The following is an 18888-nucleotide window of genomic DNA, read 5'->3' as shown; positions in this document are numbered from 1 at the left end:
TCCCACCGAACGAGGGAGGGTCAGTTCATTTCTAATGAGGGATGTGGAGCCTTAAAGATCTGCCGGCTGCATTCATATTCAAATCAATTCTCTAATTTCTTTTGTTAGCAGCATTTGAATGCGAGAATTTCCTCACAAGCTCTTTTATCTTGTAGTTGTTGGGGGGTTAATTATCAGGTGTTAATCCCACCCTGATTGTCATGTTCAATTGCCGCTGTTTTCTTTCTCCTTTCTTTACTTTTACTCGCGAGGTATTAAGTGCTCCTGGCAGGTGCTCGCTCTCCAAGCCTGTGTGAATGAAATATGAGCTGCGATGTCAACTGAACTTGTCACAGACAAGCTGGGATGAATTAATGATAAGAGAGGCAGAGGTGTGTTTTAATGTGTTCCCTCTCTGATGGAGGGTCCCTGTGAACGTATTATCGCGTCCTGTACACCTGCTGGGTTCTGTATAAACATGGAACAGAGACAAAATGTGGATTAGAGATAAGCCGATGCATTTATACAGAGCATCTTGTTCTCCTAATTGTAAATCTGAACTGTTATGAAGTGACCTTTTTTAGGAATATTGTAACGAAAATGTGTTTAAACTTTTCAAATATGGACTTTAAATGTGTATGGTTAAATACTTTCTGCTTGTTGAAGCTTTGCTTTATTCCATATTTTCCATTCAGATGAAGAAAACCTATTTCTCCTCTGAAAGACCTTCATTTTCAGTCATTTTTTTAAGGGATTAGAGCGTCTGCGGAAAATGATGGAACGTCTGTCGCTCTTCACCACAGTTCAACAAGCCCAGTCATAGAACGAGACTTGTATTAGTTATTCCTATGTTGATTCAGAATGATCAATGCCTCCAGCAGAACAAGAATATCACCTTTCTTGTTTAATGGCTTCTTGAAATCCGGCAGGAAAAATACATCTGTTCCTTAAACTGCTCTCTCCTTTTTTTTTTTTTTATTCTTCACTTTTTTTTTCTGTGATTATTTATTTTCAAATTGTCCCGTAGGCTAATGTTCCATGTGGCATTTCACACCTCCCTCTCCCATAAATGAACCATCACAGCCATAAATCAGCGGACAAACAGAGACTTGTGCAAACCCTGAAAGGTTCAGAGATTTATGTAACACATTCATGTTTTCCACTTCCTCATTTTAGTACTCCACTGGTAAAGCCTAGCTAATAAAAGGTCCTATTAATATTTCCTGTTGCTTAGCAACGGCAGGCAGCAAGTAATAGCATTCTGTGGAAAAATAGATGACCGATAAGGAAAAATTCAATTCTTTTCTCATCTCCTGGGAGAAAGTGCCTTATTTCTCCGGCAATGTGATATGAAACTGTAGTTGTATATTAAGAAATATCTTAAAAGAAATATAGGTTATTTTCCAATTTCATCATTTTAGAGGGATTTTTATTGCTGGCTGGGATGGCAGCTCATCTGTTTCCTGTGCCCTGATAAAGTCAATTAACCTATTGGATTAAGCTAATCAGAGGATAAGGTGCAGACTTCATTTCTCTCTTTTTTAATCAGAAATCCTAAAGAGACGGTGTTAAATAACACTCACAACCTAAAAAGGATCAGCTCGGTGAGACAAATTGCATTCCATTTATACTGCAGGTGTAATTTCAAACATGTTTTTGAACAAACACGGCCCGTTTTGTGAAGCACTTTATTCAAAATCTCTAATAACGCTGCCTGTCAGTGTGATCACTGGTAATAGAACAGGATCTCTGCAGTGACAATTTTCAATTTAGATAATTCATCACATCGTATTTCAAACAACAACTGAGTAAAAAGATGTGTTATCGCGCACACATGTTGTTGTTGTAGATGTGATCAAAAGTGGCGTTCAAGCTCAGGACAGAAGCTGCAGAAACAAAGGCAGATCCAGCTGCAGGAGATGGCCGCTGTTATGAAGCAGATACATAGATAAGGGATTTCATATTACACTTAGCCATGGGCCCCTGCTGAGATTTATCACGCCATGAAATCGTGTCCATATTGCACTGTGCCCTATCTCAACCATCCATCAGCTCATTGTGCTGCTTTCACCACCAGGAATATTCTGCCCTGGTGTTGCAGGAGAGACAGCACAGTGTCCTCTCATTCAGGGACGTCTCCCCCATGCTGAGCCGGCAGACACCAGTCCAACACGACCCTATACTCCTCTGTCTCATAAGAGTGGCTTGAGTCGTGATTAAAAACAATCAGTGTATTCATGCTACACAGTTCAGTGTGTAACAGTAATCCAGAGGTAAGAGGTGCGCGCTGCAGGCAGATGTCATGGGCTAGCTTTCAAATCAGTGCAAAGTCAGAAAAATGTCAATTAGATTATTGTCAGTGTTTACATTTCGAGTGCTGGGTGAAAAATACAAAAAAAATTATAGTTGATATATCAGTGTCACTTGTGTTTTTAATTTTACTTTTAAAGTTGCACTCTTTGTAGCAAACCAGTTACTCCTATGTGCTTTTTCTTAAAGAATAAATAAATAAATCCATGTCTAGAGCCATTCTTCCTGCCCGTCTTTTTGACATAAGAACTTTTCCCAACCCCAAACTTCTGCTGTGTTGCTGTAGAGACGACACAACGTTTGAATGCGTGGGGACATTAAATCTGGTTGAACATCTGTTTAAAGGCATCTGTTTTAATGTAAAACAGTAAATTAAACTCTCATACATAATGAATGACAAGGTGTGATGGAGTGTTATGTGATCGCAGGTGTCATAACAAAAGCAATATGTAAATGTGTTTGGTAATCCAGCATCTATGAATTTGTCTGTGTGAGGATTTTACACACATGTAATTCACCCCACCATGACCTGCACCTGCCTGCCTGCCACACTATACTGTGTACAATGTACCTGCTTTTTGTTTGTGTACTTTTTTTTTTTTTTTTTTTTTGGTTTTGTGTTCATTATTTCTGAATCTATGTTCTTATTTTTTTGTTGTGCTAGCGTGGGCACGCCCCCACACTAACACAAACATACACACACATGCATACGAACACATTCACACAAAGTGTATTTGACACAGCAGTCAGGGGTCTCATTAGTGGGAGCACAGGAGGCTTGCCTTCTGCTGTCAAGAGGTGTGTGTCCCTACCGCTCCTCACAGCCGTCTCCTGCATGTCATGTCAGGCGAGGCTCTGATTCTCTGACGCTCGGCTTTGTGAGGTGAGCTCAGAGACACACCCGGGTTGAGAAGCAGCAAGACTTGGGGGGGGGGGGGGGGGGACAGTAAGAGAGAACAAGAGAGAGAGACTAAAAGAGACTGAGCAACAAGGGAGAGAACTGGAGGAGGGGGGTTAAGAGAAGTAGAGAGGAGGAGAGAGAGAGAGAAAATAAAAGCAAAGGAGGTTCTGACATTAGCAGTAATGAGGAACATGGAGGATGGTGCCGAGGGGGACATCATGACATTACTATCTGCAAATCAACCACTGCCTTGTTGCTGCCACAGATTCTCTCTGCGAGGCGTTCAGGGTGCTACTGTAATTTTCAAACCTGCTGTCAGTCACCAGCAGAGACATCAGCCCTTTTTTTTGCAAGCGCTTCCAGCTATGCTTTCAAATTTTAAACTACTTAAATTTATAATTAAATTAACTTTAATAATGATCATACCAGCCACAGAAATAAAGCCAGTTTCTCACAAAGAAAAAATAAACTCAACAGCACAAAAGGTCGTAATAGTTTCAATTTTTTTTGCCATCAGCTTTGTTAAAACTTCACTTTCCTTTTGTTTTATCACCTGGATTTATCATGTCTCTGTGTTGTCCAACTTAAAAGTCCATTTATTGAGAATCTCAGATACATTGGCATGCTCTCTTGTTTGGCTTTGAGAGATATAGTGGCAGAGTCCATTTCAACACCGTGCCCACTAAAGACGTTCTTGGATTTAAAACATTCTTCTGTCGTTTAAAAGTTTGTGTTGCAACCGTTAATTATATCCTTATGCTGCTACTTTGTGAGTTTCTGCAGTTTTTCCTGCCAGATTAATTACTTGATCACAGTTCAACACAGGAGGTGCGAGAGCAAATGTTTTATTTTTTTTTGCCTCCTGACTAGCGTGTAATTGGAACGATTGAGAGTGACCTTTTGGTGTCTTGTTTTGGCAACACGGAGCAGCAGCCAAGCTAATAAATGAAAAGATTTTTTTTTTTAAAGAGAGTGTTGTTAAATGCAATTGGCTCTTAAAAACACCTGGATCACAGCATCGTATTACATTTGAATCAAAGTCTCCTTTTCTTTCGGATTATCTTATAAGTCATCTTGGCTGCATTTTTTAAAAAACATCCAATTACGCTTCAACAAATCCACATCTGCCGCACATCATATCTCCTTACTTAGCATCTGTCTGATGTGGCAAAAGGCAGAAGCAGCGTTTTGCTTTTGCTTTCATACTTAAGTAGCGTATGATTCATAAATCCACTCTCTTAATAATTCTGCCCAGCTTGTGTAAATGACCCTCCTGGGTGTATACGCTTGATGAACCGAAGACACGGAAGAAGGGAGGGAGAAGCTGGAGAGAAAGAGAGGAGGAGGGGGTGATGCTCTAAGGCTCTTTGAGGAACAGAGTTGTTAGCGCTTTGCCCTCCGGGTGAATGAGAAGTAGCTCGGAGCGCTGTGGGGCCCAGGGTTGGCTCCCCCACCTCAAGGCGTGTTTACCGTCGTGTTGCGCGGCGGCTGTGCTTTTGAAGGATCAGTCTTGAACGCGCCTCTAATTAAAGCTGTCATGGCTGGGTGCCTGCAGGGATAATGTTCTATTATTATAGTCATTTGTTTCAATTAAACGCTGGGTGATTTTACAATAGCAGCCGTGAACCTGTGCGAGTGAGCCATCACTCTAAACAAGATGGCTCCAGTCGAGCAATGGATGGGAGGGGAGGGGAGGGGGGGGGTGAGGGAATAAAAAGTGGCAGGAGTCGCAGAAGCATTGATCACAGTGTATTCAAACAGGACGGGAGGGGATACAGAGACAGTCTGAAAAGAGTGAGAGTGCCGATTAAAGCAGGCCATCGATGAAACTTTCTTTAAAATCGAAATCCTTGGACAAAAATGCTGCATCAAAAGCAAACCAACAACTCTCCTGTTTTACATTTTGTAAAATAAAGTGAATCCACTCTTTTATAATGAAGGTGTTTAACTGGAAACAGACACACACTGGGGCGTATCCAAAGGGTGGCCGTGGCTGGAATGGGTCCCCCTTATTATCTTCACTCAAGGTGCCACCCAATCATCCTAATCTTTGATTTGTTATCTGTGATTACGGCTGTGACTCAATGGTAGAGTCAGTCGTCCAACAACTGAGAGGTCGGGGGTTCCAGTCCAAACTCCTGCAGTCAAATATCCTTGGGCAAGACACTGAACCTCAAATAGTTACCACTGTTGGCAGCAGCACGTGAATGTGCGTGAATAGAGTAGTGCTGTAAATTGGTTGTGCACTTTTGAAGTAGACTCTGGATTTAGTGTGTGAATGTAGTGTGAATGGGTGAATGTGACATGTCCTGTAAAAATGGCTTTGAGAAGTCAGAAGACTAGAAAAGTCCAAGTCCTTACAGAGGCGGGACTGGAGTTTCAAACCAAATCTCTCTTTGATGTAAAACACTCTTAGTAGCTTTGAATTGGCATGTTCTTTTGTTGGTATTTCATTATTTGACTTTTGGAGTTGTATCCAGTTGTTGAGTCCTTAAAGAACCAAGCATGGGTGTTTTTTCTTAAGAGTCTACTCTCAAATGCCATTCATAAATTAAAAACCATACAAACAGGAAAATAGAAAATGTATGATGATCTTATTTAAAGAAGATATTAGAAGTGGAGACATAAATGGTAAATATACAATATTTGGACATGTTTGTGCAGACATTTTTAAGCCCCCCTAGTTTAAGTCACTATGCTTACGCCAACCTTGGCCACTCCATTCCACCAAAAGTCTGGACACGCCACTGGACACACATTTGTTGTTTGTTTTTAATATATTGAAATGTGAACACAACATTTATTCATTCTTAAGCATTTTGAATCTGCTTTATTATTAATCGAGGGCAGTGAAACCTGGCATTTCAATCACCCTTCTTATTTGCCTAATGAAACAGATGCCACTCTGGTATCATCATTGTCATTATGGAGCAAGGTCAGCTGTTTTTCTCAGCGCTGGTGTGAGTCTCTCTTCTTTCTCTGTGTAGCATGCAGGGCTCTCTTCTTCTCCTCTTCCTTCCTCTCATCTCGGTGCTGGTGGTCAAATCCCCTTAGCTAAATCAAATGGTGCAGGCAATTGGAGCGGCCGTGAAACCATTTCAAAGGTAAGGTCAGCAGGAGCAGGGGGAACAATGGCTTTGTGATATTCCATCTCGCACACAATGTGCTACACATAATTGGAAAGCCTTTGTTATTTGACTCCCATTTGACTATGATGTACAAGATGTGAATACAAACACGACAGGCGTATAGCGATGGCAGAGGAACACATTCACACCGAGTTTCCTGGCTTTACATCACAGTTTAGGTCCGCCTGGGTGCTCATCACTGAAAAAGCAATATCCAGCTGTCCCCTTGCTAACTTTTGAAATGGGTATTGTTACTTAGGTCATGTGGTTTTTGTAGCTTTCTCTTCTCCTTTTATGTCTTTCTTCAACTCTCTCTCTCAGTTCCAGACTCCTCTCCCTCTTTTGCTTTTGGTCTTTCCTGTTTATGAAGGACTCTGATCTCCTGGGGCTTTACAACAAACAACTACATTGTTGGAGGTTAAACACAGTTATGACAATTCCCAAGAGAACTCAAAATACAACTTTATAAATTATCTAAAAATTCCACTGCTTTGCACAAGTTGGAAGTTTTAAGCTTATAGTGGGAAATAGAAAAAAACATTGCACATCAATTTTAGAAGACAGGTGCATAGGAGAGCAATGTGCCCATCCAAAACTTGAACTTAAACTCCTGCACACTGTCTAACAATCAAACATTTATTGGCAACATTTCGGTACTAGACCTTCATCAGGCAAACAGTTTGTTAAAATGGGCATGACATCTTACATAGGAAGTGGCTTCAAGCATTGCAACCAATCATCATTATGACATCAGCTCTGAATCAACAAATGAGAGCTCATACATCATAACAACTACCAAAAGTGAAAGAGGCTATTCTAAATAACTTATCAATACAAAATGTTTAGTTCTGGGGACACTTAAGGTCCCAAAAAGTTAATAATCATCCAAACACAAAACCTGAAATTTTGCAGTAAGCTAGATAAAGATGAAACCAAGAATGAAAAATTATAATAGTCTACAAGCCTATTTTTTGGCTTTTGATCTAGCCTACTGCAACATTTCTGATTTTGTAGTTTCTTGTGAATAAAGACGTCGGGAAATGATAATAATTTTCCAGATTCTTGACGTTAACTTGACTCACAAAATGTCATGGAGTAAAGCTAAGTATTTCATGAGTAAGCTAATGCTATTTGCAATGCTAGCTTTCACAACCTACATCAACCTATGAGTTAGAAAGCAGATATAAAGTCCATAGTTAAGGCTCTGAAACTATGTCAGGAGTCCATGCAATGTCAGTATGTGCTAGAACAGTGTCAAACTAAATCCCATTACTCCCTCTACTCTCAATCTCTCTTTTGACCAGCTATCTGGGATGACACCATTAGGAATTAGCATACAGTACCTATGGCAACTGGCAACCTTTGTCAGATTCTTTCATAATGTTTGTACAGCCGTCTGCCGCTCGCTTTATTTAGCCCAGGCTTGATGGCTCTATGTGATAACTCCTTGCTCTTTCTTTCTCACTCAGGTGAACTAAAGTGCTCTCAGAGACCTTTAAAATGAAACACGACTGACTGTTAGAAGAGAATTATCACAGCAGGAATGCTAAACGTAATTAGCAACTGCACTTTCTGGTGTTATACTGTCCTGTATCTGGATTGTTTTGGCTACTTTAATAAGGTTATGCATACATTAAGGCTATATATATAAGCTTATTTATGCCTTAACTGGTTGTAAATAGCTTTTACGGCAGCTGAAAACAACAATTTTAACTATGAGTGACTTTACCGACATCGATTTCTGTTTTTCCATCTGTTTCATGACAGAAGTGAATATGAAAAAGGAGATCAAATAAGTGATTGATTCAATAAAGATAACAGTGAATTATTTCAGTTTTTCTCATAAAGTAATGTATTTCATAACTGTTATCAAACACTCCAACATCTCTATGATTTTTTATCTGGGACTTTCCGAGAATTAAGTGAATATATATGAAACATGTTACCAAAAAAATACGTCAAAACTATCTTTAAAAAATAGGAACTGAAATGTAGATGTGTGTTTGTTTTTAAAGCTCGAGTGACCGGAGGTTTTTCCACCAAGTACCCAGGATGCCATGTTGAACTCTTCTGCTCTGCATGTCTCCCTCTTGTTTATATTAAACATGGTGTGGCTCAGATTAAAGGGGGGGACAATTTTGCCTGGAGGCTGTTGCCATGGAAACGCGTCTGCCATAGCTATGATAGGCCATTCATGTTTGATTAATTGGTTTTTCAATGCTTCTTGGTTTGTGAGGACCCTTAAAGAGCAAGTCCATGGAAAATGGAAAATTAATGGATTTCTATTTCCTCCTCTTTCCTCTTTTTTTTATTACTCTGCATTACTACTTATATTGCTGAAGCTATTTTCTCATGTTTTTAAAAAGTGTAGCGTTTTTGAATTATGATTGGAAGTTGGAGATTGCCGTGGATGGGGGGGGGGGGGTGTAGAGCTTTGTTATTTGAAATGCAAAAGGAATGTCTTTGTTCATGGCTGCCTTTTGTGAGCAGCTGCTGAGGCAAACACAGAATCTAATGTCGTGTGAATATTACGAATTTTCAAAGCGGGCCAGAACCTCGTACAACATCACTTTGTTGTGCATTTTTATTTCAGCAATCTACTGGGACCAATTATGATTAGAGAGCCGAGCCTTCATCTCTGAACCTCTGCTCGTGTTTATCAAGACCCTTATATGCTCGGGCCTTTTCAATTTGATCTTTTTAGCACTTCACTAATGTGTAATGTATTATTCAACTCATAAATGTTTAAATGAGCTAACAAATGCTAGTTCATCACTTTCTGATCTGTAAATTGCCAAACATTCCCATTTATGCCAGCATTAAAAGCATCCTTTGGTCTGTGCTCTGTGTTCTGTCCTGATGAATCTTGGAGAAAAGCTTTTGATGTAGTTATTACTGGAGATCTTTTAAGAGCAGAACTTCTCATAAGTGTGATTTTGTAACCACTCTGAAGATGTATTTTATATTCTGCATGCAGGGGTCACTCTCCAGCTGTGAGCACTGTTTTGTTTCTAGTTCTATTTGAAAAAGGTGTAATTTACTGTGGCGGTAAGAAGCCTTTTCCTCTTTCATAGCACACAGTGAGCATAATAGATCTGCAGGGGGTTGATAGGGTTGTTGATCAATGCCACTGACTGGTGCTCAGATTTCTGGCTTCTTAAAAACTTCATGTTTTTGAAGCAGGGACTGAAGTGTTCTCCCAAACACTAGCAACTCCACTGTGTTGTACGGACCCCGGTGTACTTACACTTGTCCCGATTCTGTCTGAATGGCCAGATAGGTAAACAGAAATAAGTAGAAATTATGAATTTCAGTTCTTGATAGCCCGTTTGCTGCATTACATCATTTTGAGTAAAGTGATGATGAGTCTGTTTGTTACATGGCTGAATGTTGAAGCAATGCAACATTTGTGCTTCTGGTACCATATTGACAACAAACTATTAAAATAAAACATCCAGCAGTGAGAAGGAAATTTCATTGATGATGGGGCGCTGGTGTCGTAGTGGTTGGTAGGTGCGCCCCATGTGTGGAGGCTTTAGTGCTCCAAGGGGACGGCCTTGTCATCCCCCACTCTCTCTCGCTCTCTGATTTCTGGCCCTGTCCACTGTCCTCTCTCTACAATCAAGGCACAAAAAGCCCTCAAAATAAAAATCTTTATTTCTTTTTAAAAAATCCAAATAATCTTTGATGACAGCTGTGGTCTATAGCAACCAGACATGTTGTTGTCAAAAGAATTTTCAAGGTCCAACTAGTCAGTCATCTGTATGTTGTTTCTCTTTATTACAGACATGAATGACAGCAGATGGTCAAATTTGTGTTTTACAACAGTCTTGTAAATTAAGAACAATTATCCTTGAGGTGGCAAAGCAGGCATCATCTACAATAGCTGAATGACTTGGTTTCGATTTAGGGATAATGCTTCTTTGTTTATTACTTTGTTGACTTATTAGCGCATGTGCTCTAAACTTGAGTTACAGCACTGACATCTTGCTGTAAGTAATATAGACAAACCAATAGGAATTAAAAATGCTCCCTTTACCAACCTAAAAAAAGATAATTGGGAAAGTAGAGAAGCTTTCTTTAAGCAACATTTTAACATTGAAACTTGTCTTCCTATAGACATGTTTCCCTCAAGTTTCGTGTAAGTTATTCCCTTGTCTTTTTTAGATTCACACACATTCATATAATCTCTACATTTAAAAAATGTCATCTCCACATTCAAGTCTTTGCATATTTGGCTGATTGGCAAACTTTAAAAAAATTCAAGTGAAGGAGAAGATAGTAAAGCTGGTGTTCTTCTCTCACTCCAGATGCAGGAGATGGCTTTGCACCACCACCACCACCACCATCACCAACAACAACAGCAACACCATCACCAGCACCCAGACGGCGCTCATTATGACCCCGCCCGTCACCACCCCATGATAAACCGCTCACCTCCGATACTGCCCAACCCCATGACCGCTCTGACCCAGCTAAACCCTCAGGTCAGCCGGAGCGCTGTGCGTCATGGCTCCCCCTCACCTCCTGGAAGTAAATCCGCCACACCCTCCCCCTCCAGCTCCAATCAGGAAGAGGAGACTGATCCTCATTCAAAGGTACTCGTGGGGCTTCGCGATCTTGTAGCATTAGAGAAGGTAGAGGCGAGGGGCTCAGCAGGGCTTCTCAGAGATGGTTTGCATGCTAACGATGTGGAGTAGCAGCTTTAGAGCAGGAATTCAAGGGAAGTCTTGCCTGTGCTTTTTATTTGGTTGGCTGGAAAACTTGCATGGTTGCAGAATTCTTTCTGTTAAAGGGAACTGAAGCGAAGACTTTTACTTTCTTTTGTGGTGGAGTGGGATTCTAAATTTGAATTAAAACTAGATCTGAAATATTTAGTTTGTGATTTGATTTAGCAGCACATTTCTCAAATGTGGTTCACGCTTTCTTGTGTTTTCATTTATTTTGTTGTTAGGGACAATGCAACTCAATACAAGGCATGAAGCTAAAATGTTGAACAGAGAATCGCCAATATTTTTCTCACATAACACTTTACCTAAGGAGCAGACCTAGACATTACTGATTGTTGTATTATCTACAGAGACCCAACATTAATCCACCATGAACACAGCACTCGCGAGCATTTGACAACAGCAGAACAGCCCTCTGCTTTGACTGTGTTGGGCTCATGGTGCGTTTTATTTATTATCGGAAAAAACAAAATTCTGAGTTAACGGTCAGATACGTCATCAGAAACTTCACTAGGCCGTGTTAAAATCCAACATGGCTGCTACGTGCATCAACAGTAAAGGTTGAGCTGAAACTATTGTGTTTATTAGCAGCTTAGTCCTCTTATAGTGTAATTAAATCAATCACATCGAAAGTTTTGTGCAAGTTCTATCTGTAGACATTATGACATGTTATTTCAGCGCACAATCTGTCACGTAGTGTGTTGTTATCGTCCGGTAATAGCTAAAAAAACAAAGGAATCCATGGAGAAGTCTATGTTGCTTGTCCGATTTGCAACTAGAACATGTGTAACCCAGGTGTGACGTCATTCCCCGCTCTCAGATCTGAGTTTTGAGGTAAATGGAACACACCATTAGATGTACAATGTCATTTAAAAACAGATTTCCCCATCATAGACCCTCTTTAAACTACTGATATGGGAGAAAAATCCCAGAACATTTCAATATTTTAAACTTTATTTATTCTCAAAAGGTTTACTGCATTTACAATGCCATATAGTGATACACATATTATATTCACCAATACAATTCATTCAATCAAATTGCAAAAATATAAATATGGTGGCAACTCTGCTTTGCTTTTAGCCAGCACTCAACTTATGTTGTAAAAGATTTATATGTGTTGAGTGCAATGTGTTCCAATGTTGTTAACCCTTTGTCGAGAGGCTGATGGTCGAAAAGAAGATTTACTATTTCATTTGTTACAGTTCTAAAAGCACCTAGTCACTCAGTTACCGTCCTGTCTTTGGATGTACATCTTAAGAAACACAATCATCTCTTGCTCCTTCTGGTGTACAGTTATGATTGGCTGGCAGCTATTTCCACATATTTGCTGGTTTGTCTGTAACATGACATGAAATGAAATATTTTATACCGAACTGATTCTAGAAATATTGTATATTTTCTGCCAATAGTATAACAAGTGCCATTATATACAGAGATAATGATGTTTTAATGGGCTGATAATTAACAATACAGAATAAAAAGTGTGCTTTCTATGTTTGTCATTGTATATACAGTCTGAATTGGATGCCTTCATTTATGTCACTCATTTGTTTTAATCAGAAGAGAAGAACACTTGTTTACCTTCATTTGTTTCATGTAAATCTGCTTTCATGAATTTCCCACCAAACCAAAGTCTCTGTGGATTTGCTCTGTTTCTATCTGGGGAATGTGAACGAGTGCATAATTGAATCTGCCACATTCACAGTGTTTCACATTCATCTTTGTATTTAAATGCTAGCTCGCAGTGATGCAGTATAACAAAAAGGGGTTTCCTTAGTTAAAGAAAAAATATAGTTTCCTCCAAGTACATTTCCTCCGTGCCTCTCAGTGTGCATGTGAATAAAAATGATTACCACCTCTGCTATCAGTAAGTAATTCCATTTGCTCCCCAAAATTCATTCTGAGACCACATCAAAGCCCGAGCAGATACAGCAGGCGATTTAAAATTCCATTCACCCCTGGCATGAAAAGTCAGAATTTATGACTTGCTGAACAACTGAAAAATAAAGATTTGAAAAGGTTTGATAAATTCAGCTAACGGATGTGATTTAAAAAAAAAAGTGAGGCAGAAAAGAAAACAGTCAACACCAGCCTGTGTGAATGTTTTAGTAAAAAAAATGCTGCGTTAATGGACCCAATGTCATCAGCATTCATCAGTAATTCAATGAATCACCTTCAGTCGAATAAGTAGACTTCATTTCTGCAGTATCAATAAGCCGTTTTGTCTTTTGCGTGTTTTTGATGGTCTTCCAGATCACGGGTGAGAAGCGGCCGTCTTCAGAGATGATGAAGCCCAAACCCAAACCCCAAAAGAAGAAGAAGAAGAAGGATCCCAATGAGCCGACGAAGCCTGTGTCAGCCTACGCTCTGTTCTTCAGGGACACCCAGGCGGCCATTAAAGGACAGAACCCCAACGCCACCTTTGGAGACGTATCCAAGATAGTGGCTTCCATGTGGGACGGACTGGGAGAGGAGCAGAAACAGGTGAAGACATATTGTTTGTGCTAATCTACGAGTTTGCATAATTGACTATGAAGTGATCTTAGAACAGCAGAATGATATAACATTTGGAATTGATTTATTTAGCTTGTTGTTGGTAACAGGTACAGGAGCCTTATAACACACTGTTTCATATTTTACACACTCAGAAGTTACAGAGCCTCATTAGCATTAATCTGGAGTCATGTCTGAGAAAGTTCTCACCTAAAGGGCAACTGGACTTTGTTGATGTTCTTAAAGACATTTCACCTCTCATCTGAAAGACCTCTTCAATCTATCAATTGCCCTTTGGATTGAACTTTGAATAATCTGAGTCATGTTTCTGACACCCACCAATGAGAGACTTATACTCTATCTTTGCTCTGTTTTGGCCTTCATCAACACTCAATGAAAATAGTAGCAGCTTTAGCTACTACATGCTTCCCCAGCTCATTGCCAACTATGTCTGTCTGATATTTGGCGTTTAGAAAACACAGTGTATATTATCAGTTCTAGCATTTCTTGCTGTAAGCAGCTGCTGCTGTGACTGAAATAACACTTTCAGAACATTGCAAGTTGCTCCGTCGAGCTTCACAGAGGAGGGGGAAACTGCAGAGGTGGCGTTCTGTCTCTTGCTTTAATAACACTACCAGGGACCTGTTTAACACATTGGCATGTTTTTTTATTGAGGGTCTTTTCGGTGTTAATTATAGTATTTTAAAACCTTTCAAATACAAACTGCAGCAGGGGAGTGCATGGACCAATAGTCACATGATCTGATAACATATTCAACTGTAAGTTACTGGCATGTGATAAGTGTTCAACCAAATTTTAAGGTCATGGGTCATGCAAATGAACAGGTCAGGCTGAGCACACATAACAGTAAACACATCAGAGCATTCACTGTGTTCTATTACACTGGAGGCAAAGTGACACTTTGATTAGAGATGTTTATGTCTCTGTTTAATTCAGCTACAGCGATTTGAAAAGAGAGCTCTGGTACTTACCAAAATATGATCTCCTTCTGACTAGTTCATAAAGGTGCAATACCTTCCAGGGAGTCATTCTGAAGTGTTTACTGTCATTCTTAATGTTGTATCTTACTTGACAGAAATGTATCCAGAAACACTGAGCATGACAGAGCTGTCCATCTCCAAATAGTGTTCAAAACATAGTTTATACTTAAAATGAATAATGAAAAGTATGTAATAAAGAAGTGGAATCATGAGACCATAGAGATATATATCCTTAAATGTGATCATTCTTTCCACTTGTCTAATGACAACCCTTCATGATAGTGAAGCACAGACTTCTTTTGTTAAGACACACATATCTAAAGCCCTTAAACACATTTATTTGTGCATTAGACATCTTAAAAGTGTGCAGACTCAACTGGTGGGAATCTATCATTATCCTGTCCTAATGCAGTGAAAAGCATGTATATTGAAAGGAGTTAAAAGTTTGCCGCCATCAGCACATTTCCCTGAATATTTCAGCAGTCAATTTAATTTTATTACAGCCTGACCTGTGCATATGGAACTGCATTAACATTTACTGCAGTTTAGAGCATTTCCTCGCTCCCAGCACATTTTCTATTTCATTTTGCATTCCAGACCGGCAGACAAAGTCAAAGAGGTTTCTATGTGTTTGTGGTAACAAATGATGGTGTGAAATGAATGGAAAACGAGACAGTCTGATGATCATGCGCAGACTCATATTTTTAGAATATCCAGTCAGGGCGCAGCCCATTGGGTGTCAAATAAAAGCACCTGTCTCCATGACAAAGTGCAGCCCATTCTCCTCCTCAGCCCCAGCCACCATCGACCAAACCCCATCTAGCATGTGTGTGTTTTTCTCCCACCAAACCTACTTTATACGCCGGACTTTGGAGGCCGTGTGTCCCTTTTATTTGCAGTTAATTTTTGCCGCCTTCACCGGGGCTCTTCACCATGAATCTTCATTTCGCCGCTGACACCCTTGAATGTGAATTCCTCATTTCCTGTCCTTTTATTTATATCTGTTGCCTGGTGATTTGATCATGCTGGGAATACAAGATTAGCAATTGCCTTGTCCTTGGTTTTGCCTCAAGGACATCTGCTCCTGAAATGTTATTGTTTGTGCTTCTTAACCCTTTGAATCCTGGAGTCTGTTTCACCTTAGATTTTGCACTGTAGCTGCAACACTCTCTTTCTCTCCCTCTCTTTCATCCCTCTCTTTTTAATGCATTTGTCCTTCCCAGTATTTGTACAGATACAGACACAAAACTAGCAAAAGGGCAATTCTGCCATTAAAAAAAAATCCACTCATTTATTGTGCTGTTTCACGGCTAATTTTTTTATTTGTTTGTGCACTCATGTATTTAATCGAACGTGTCACCCTGCAAGACACATAATTAACTGGAGGTAATGATGTCATTATGGAATGAAATGTAGTCCCCTGTCTGGGCAATAACACTGTGATTGCTCTAATTATTCTCAGTGACTAGCACTTTCACTTATTTCTGCACAACAAATGGATAAACTTGTTAAGTGTGCATTTACAGAGCAGAACCAATTTGGCTTCTGCATGTTAATACTCTGAAGAGATTAAAAAATTCTGTCTTTGGTTTTAAATAACAGCATTATAATAGTACGCTCAAGTGAAATGGATTTAAAATGAAACTTTCCATTTTCCAGTACACAGCTTTAATCTCTATCTCCCCCTGCTCTTGATCTGTTGATGTATGTGTCGTTCTGCATTTTCTTTCCCCCCATCATGCCTGTCACGTCATGCTATAGGAGCAATGAGGTGTGTTCTATAATGTCACAGTCAGACCCTCTGGAGCCTCGCAGGAGCACCAGAATGTAAACACAAGCCTTCCCCTACACACAGCTTTGTTTTAACTAGAACGTGGCCCCTGTTTCCAATTACCTATTCTCAAACGCAGCAGAATTCACATAAACGCATTGAAGGCGGCATGGTTTATTGCTGTATTTTATTGAAGAAACGATCACAAGTTCCATTGTTGTGATTTGTGTTCTTTTTCTGAGTCTTTTTTTCCAGCTTCAGAGTGCGTTCCCCCACCCCCCCCCCCCCCCCACACACACACACACACACACACACACACACACACACACACACACACTTTTTACTAGAGTTGTTGTGTATTCTCCAGTGCCACCCTTAAGTTTGCTACAACCGTCTTTTTTTCTTCTTCATTCATGTAAATGTTCACATTTTCTTTTTTATTAAGATGTTTTTGGAACCTTCATGCTATACAGCGATTTTCTTTTTTTCATTCCCAAAGGCCTTCTTTTTATGGCTCATTTGGGCTGTGTTATTCCTCAAGGTGACTACATGTTAAAGCTGGCCCAGAAACACAAAAGAACATTTTTCTTGTTTTTGTTATTTAAGATTAAGATCAATTCTGCGTTTTTTACTGTTGTGCGGAGGAACAGTGATAATGGAGTCTGGGAGGAGAAGAGGAGAGACTTTAGCTTGATTTCATTGAGCCTGCAGTTTGAAGCAGTTGGAGGTCCGACGTAAAGGAAATGACTCACTTTGTTTGAACAGTAAGATTTTATATAAACCAATCAATGACCATCTACCAAACTTAGTATGTTAGGAAACATTTTATAGAACTATTCTGTTGGAGGTTAAACCACAATAACTGTTGTGGAAACTGTTAATACGTGTAGCAACACAAAAAAAAAAAAAATGTATTTGACATTTTGAAAGGAAAAACAGTATGCTATAGAGAATGGATTAAAAGTCTGCAAACTGTGAATACTACAACAATAAAGCAACATCATGATTTGAAGAAACACTGATCCAGTGAATGCAGACAACATGTGTATAAGTTGACTACATTTCCCACACTTCCATACTTTTTTTGATACTTCAATATAAGGTGTTTTAAAATGATACTATCTCTGTTATTTTAATGATAAATAAAATGGAAGGAGAACAGAAGTTTTAATACAAATTACAGATCTTCTGTCAAATTTAAAACCCAAAGCTGCAAAAGGAGGGAGTAGCAGTGGTCTATTCAAGTTCACAGGTCAGCACATACTGACGTTTTTCAAGTACTAATAGTGCTTAAGCTAGGTTTATGTCTCTAAAACAGACAAGAGAGCAGAGTATAGGTTACATATTTCCAATGTATTTCTTTAATTTAGACAGTGTGCTTGAGTTAGCTTGCAGTTTTTGGATAAAAAAAAGTAAGAGATTACCCAACATTGGATGCCTTTAACTTCTATTTTCTTGCCATGATATCAGGAAAAAAAATCAGAAAACATGATAACCCATGTGACTAACAACTCAAACTTTTTGAAATATTTTATCGGATTTGTTCTCAATAATAATAAAATATCACTGTGGAAGGGAATGTGTTAAACTTAGTTTGTGCAGAATAGCAACATAACATTTTTGTTTTTAATGAGTAACTTGTAGTCCTCTTCTCTCCTAAACTACAGCTCTCACATCTTCATCTTCTCTACTTACCGTTTCTCTCCTCCTCCTCCTCCTCCTCCTCCTCTCTTCAGTGTCTCGGTGTTTCGGTCGTCGGGGTAATCACTCCCTTCAGTGTCAGCAGGGTGCGGAGTTATTGTCTCCTGTAATTAACTGGTTATCAAACAAGAACATTTCATTAAGGTACAATTAGGGGCTAATTCAGGCGGGACACCTCTGTGTCAGGATTACGATGGAGGCATATGCTCTCCCCTTGCAGCTTTGTTATTTTTAATTCATACTGACCTGCAGCCTCTGACGGCTTCAATTGCTAATGAATCCACTCACTTTGGAATAATTAGACATCCTTAGGCATGGTAATTTATTTAAAAGTATCCGTCGTTGCGCGAATCATTAGCTGTGTTAAATTAATTTGAAATTAAAGCTGCTGGGAGTAGTTTGGGGTTCATTAAAGAGGCAGCCGCCGCTCTATCAATATTTAAGGGGTTACTCGTAAGGTTGTCATATTTTGTTTGGGTTATTTTCTGGGATTGAGCTTCATTTCTTTTTTTTTTTTTAAATCTGTTGGTTTATTCCAGTATTTTTTCAATTTAGCCTCACTCCAAAGTATGCGGATGTGTGTCATGGAAGAGTAATAATAAAAAAATATTGTAAATAGGGATGAGTGAGAGGATAAACATCAGCTGTTTGAGCAAGAGATTGTATCCGTCTTCATCCCGGTTTGTTTGCTGTTCGGCGTGTATGTCTGTTTGTTTATTGACTGTATGTGTTAGCAGCTGCCAGCCTATGTGCATTTGGCAACACATGAATGCTTAATGGTTATTCTACCCCACCTCTTTGAAAGAAATGACCCCCTCTGTCCATGCAGCCACAGACACTCTCTCTCTCTCTCTCTCTCTCTCTCTCTGTC

At 39.5% G+C, this 18888-nt stretch overlaps 1 protein-coding gene across 1 annotated transcript in view; it reads left to right on the top strand.

The window, feature by feature from the left end:
• tox2 (TOX high mobility group box family member 2) overlaps positions 1 to 18888 on the top strand; it is a gene marked incomplete in the record, with an annotated part of 105409 nt that overhangs the window by 79220 nt on the left and 7301 nt on the right. The window contains 2 exon segments of the mRNA XM_065954662.1: positions 10629 to 10916; positions 13305 to 13535. Of these exon segments, the coding sequence (XP_065810734.1) occupies positions 10629 to 10916; positions 13305 to 13535 (519 nt within the window).

This window comes from Labrus bergylta, chromosome 5 (genome assembly GCF_963930695.1).
Source record: "Labrus bergylta chromosome 5, fLabBer1.1, whole genome shotgun sequence".
Lineage (NCBI taxonomy): Eukaryota > Metazoa > Chordata > Actinopteri > Labriformes > Labridae > Labrus > Labrus bergylta.
This window is presented reverse-complemented; position numbering and strand designations above follow the sequence as displayed.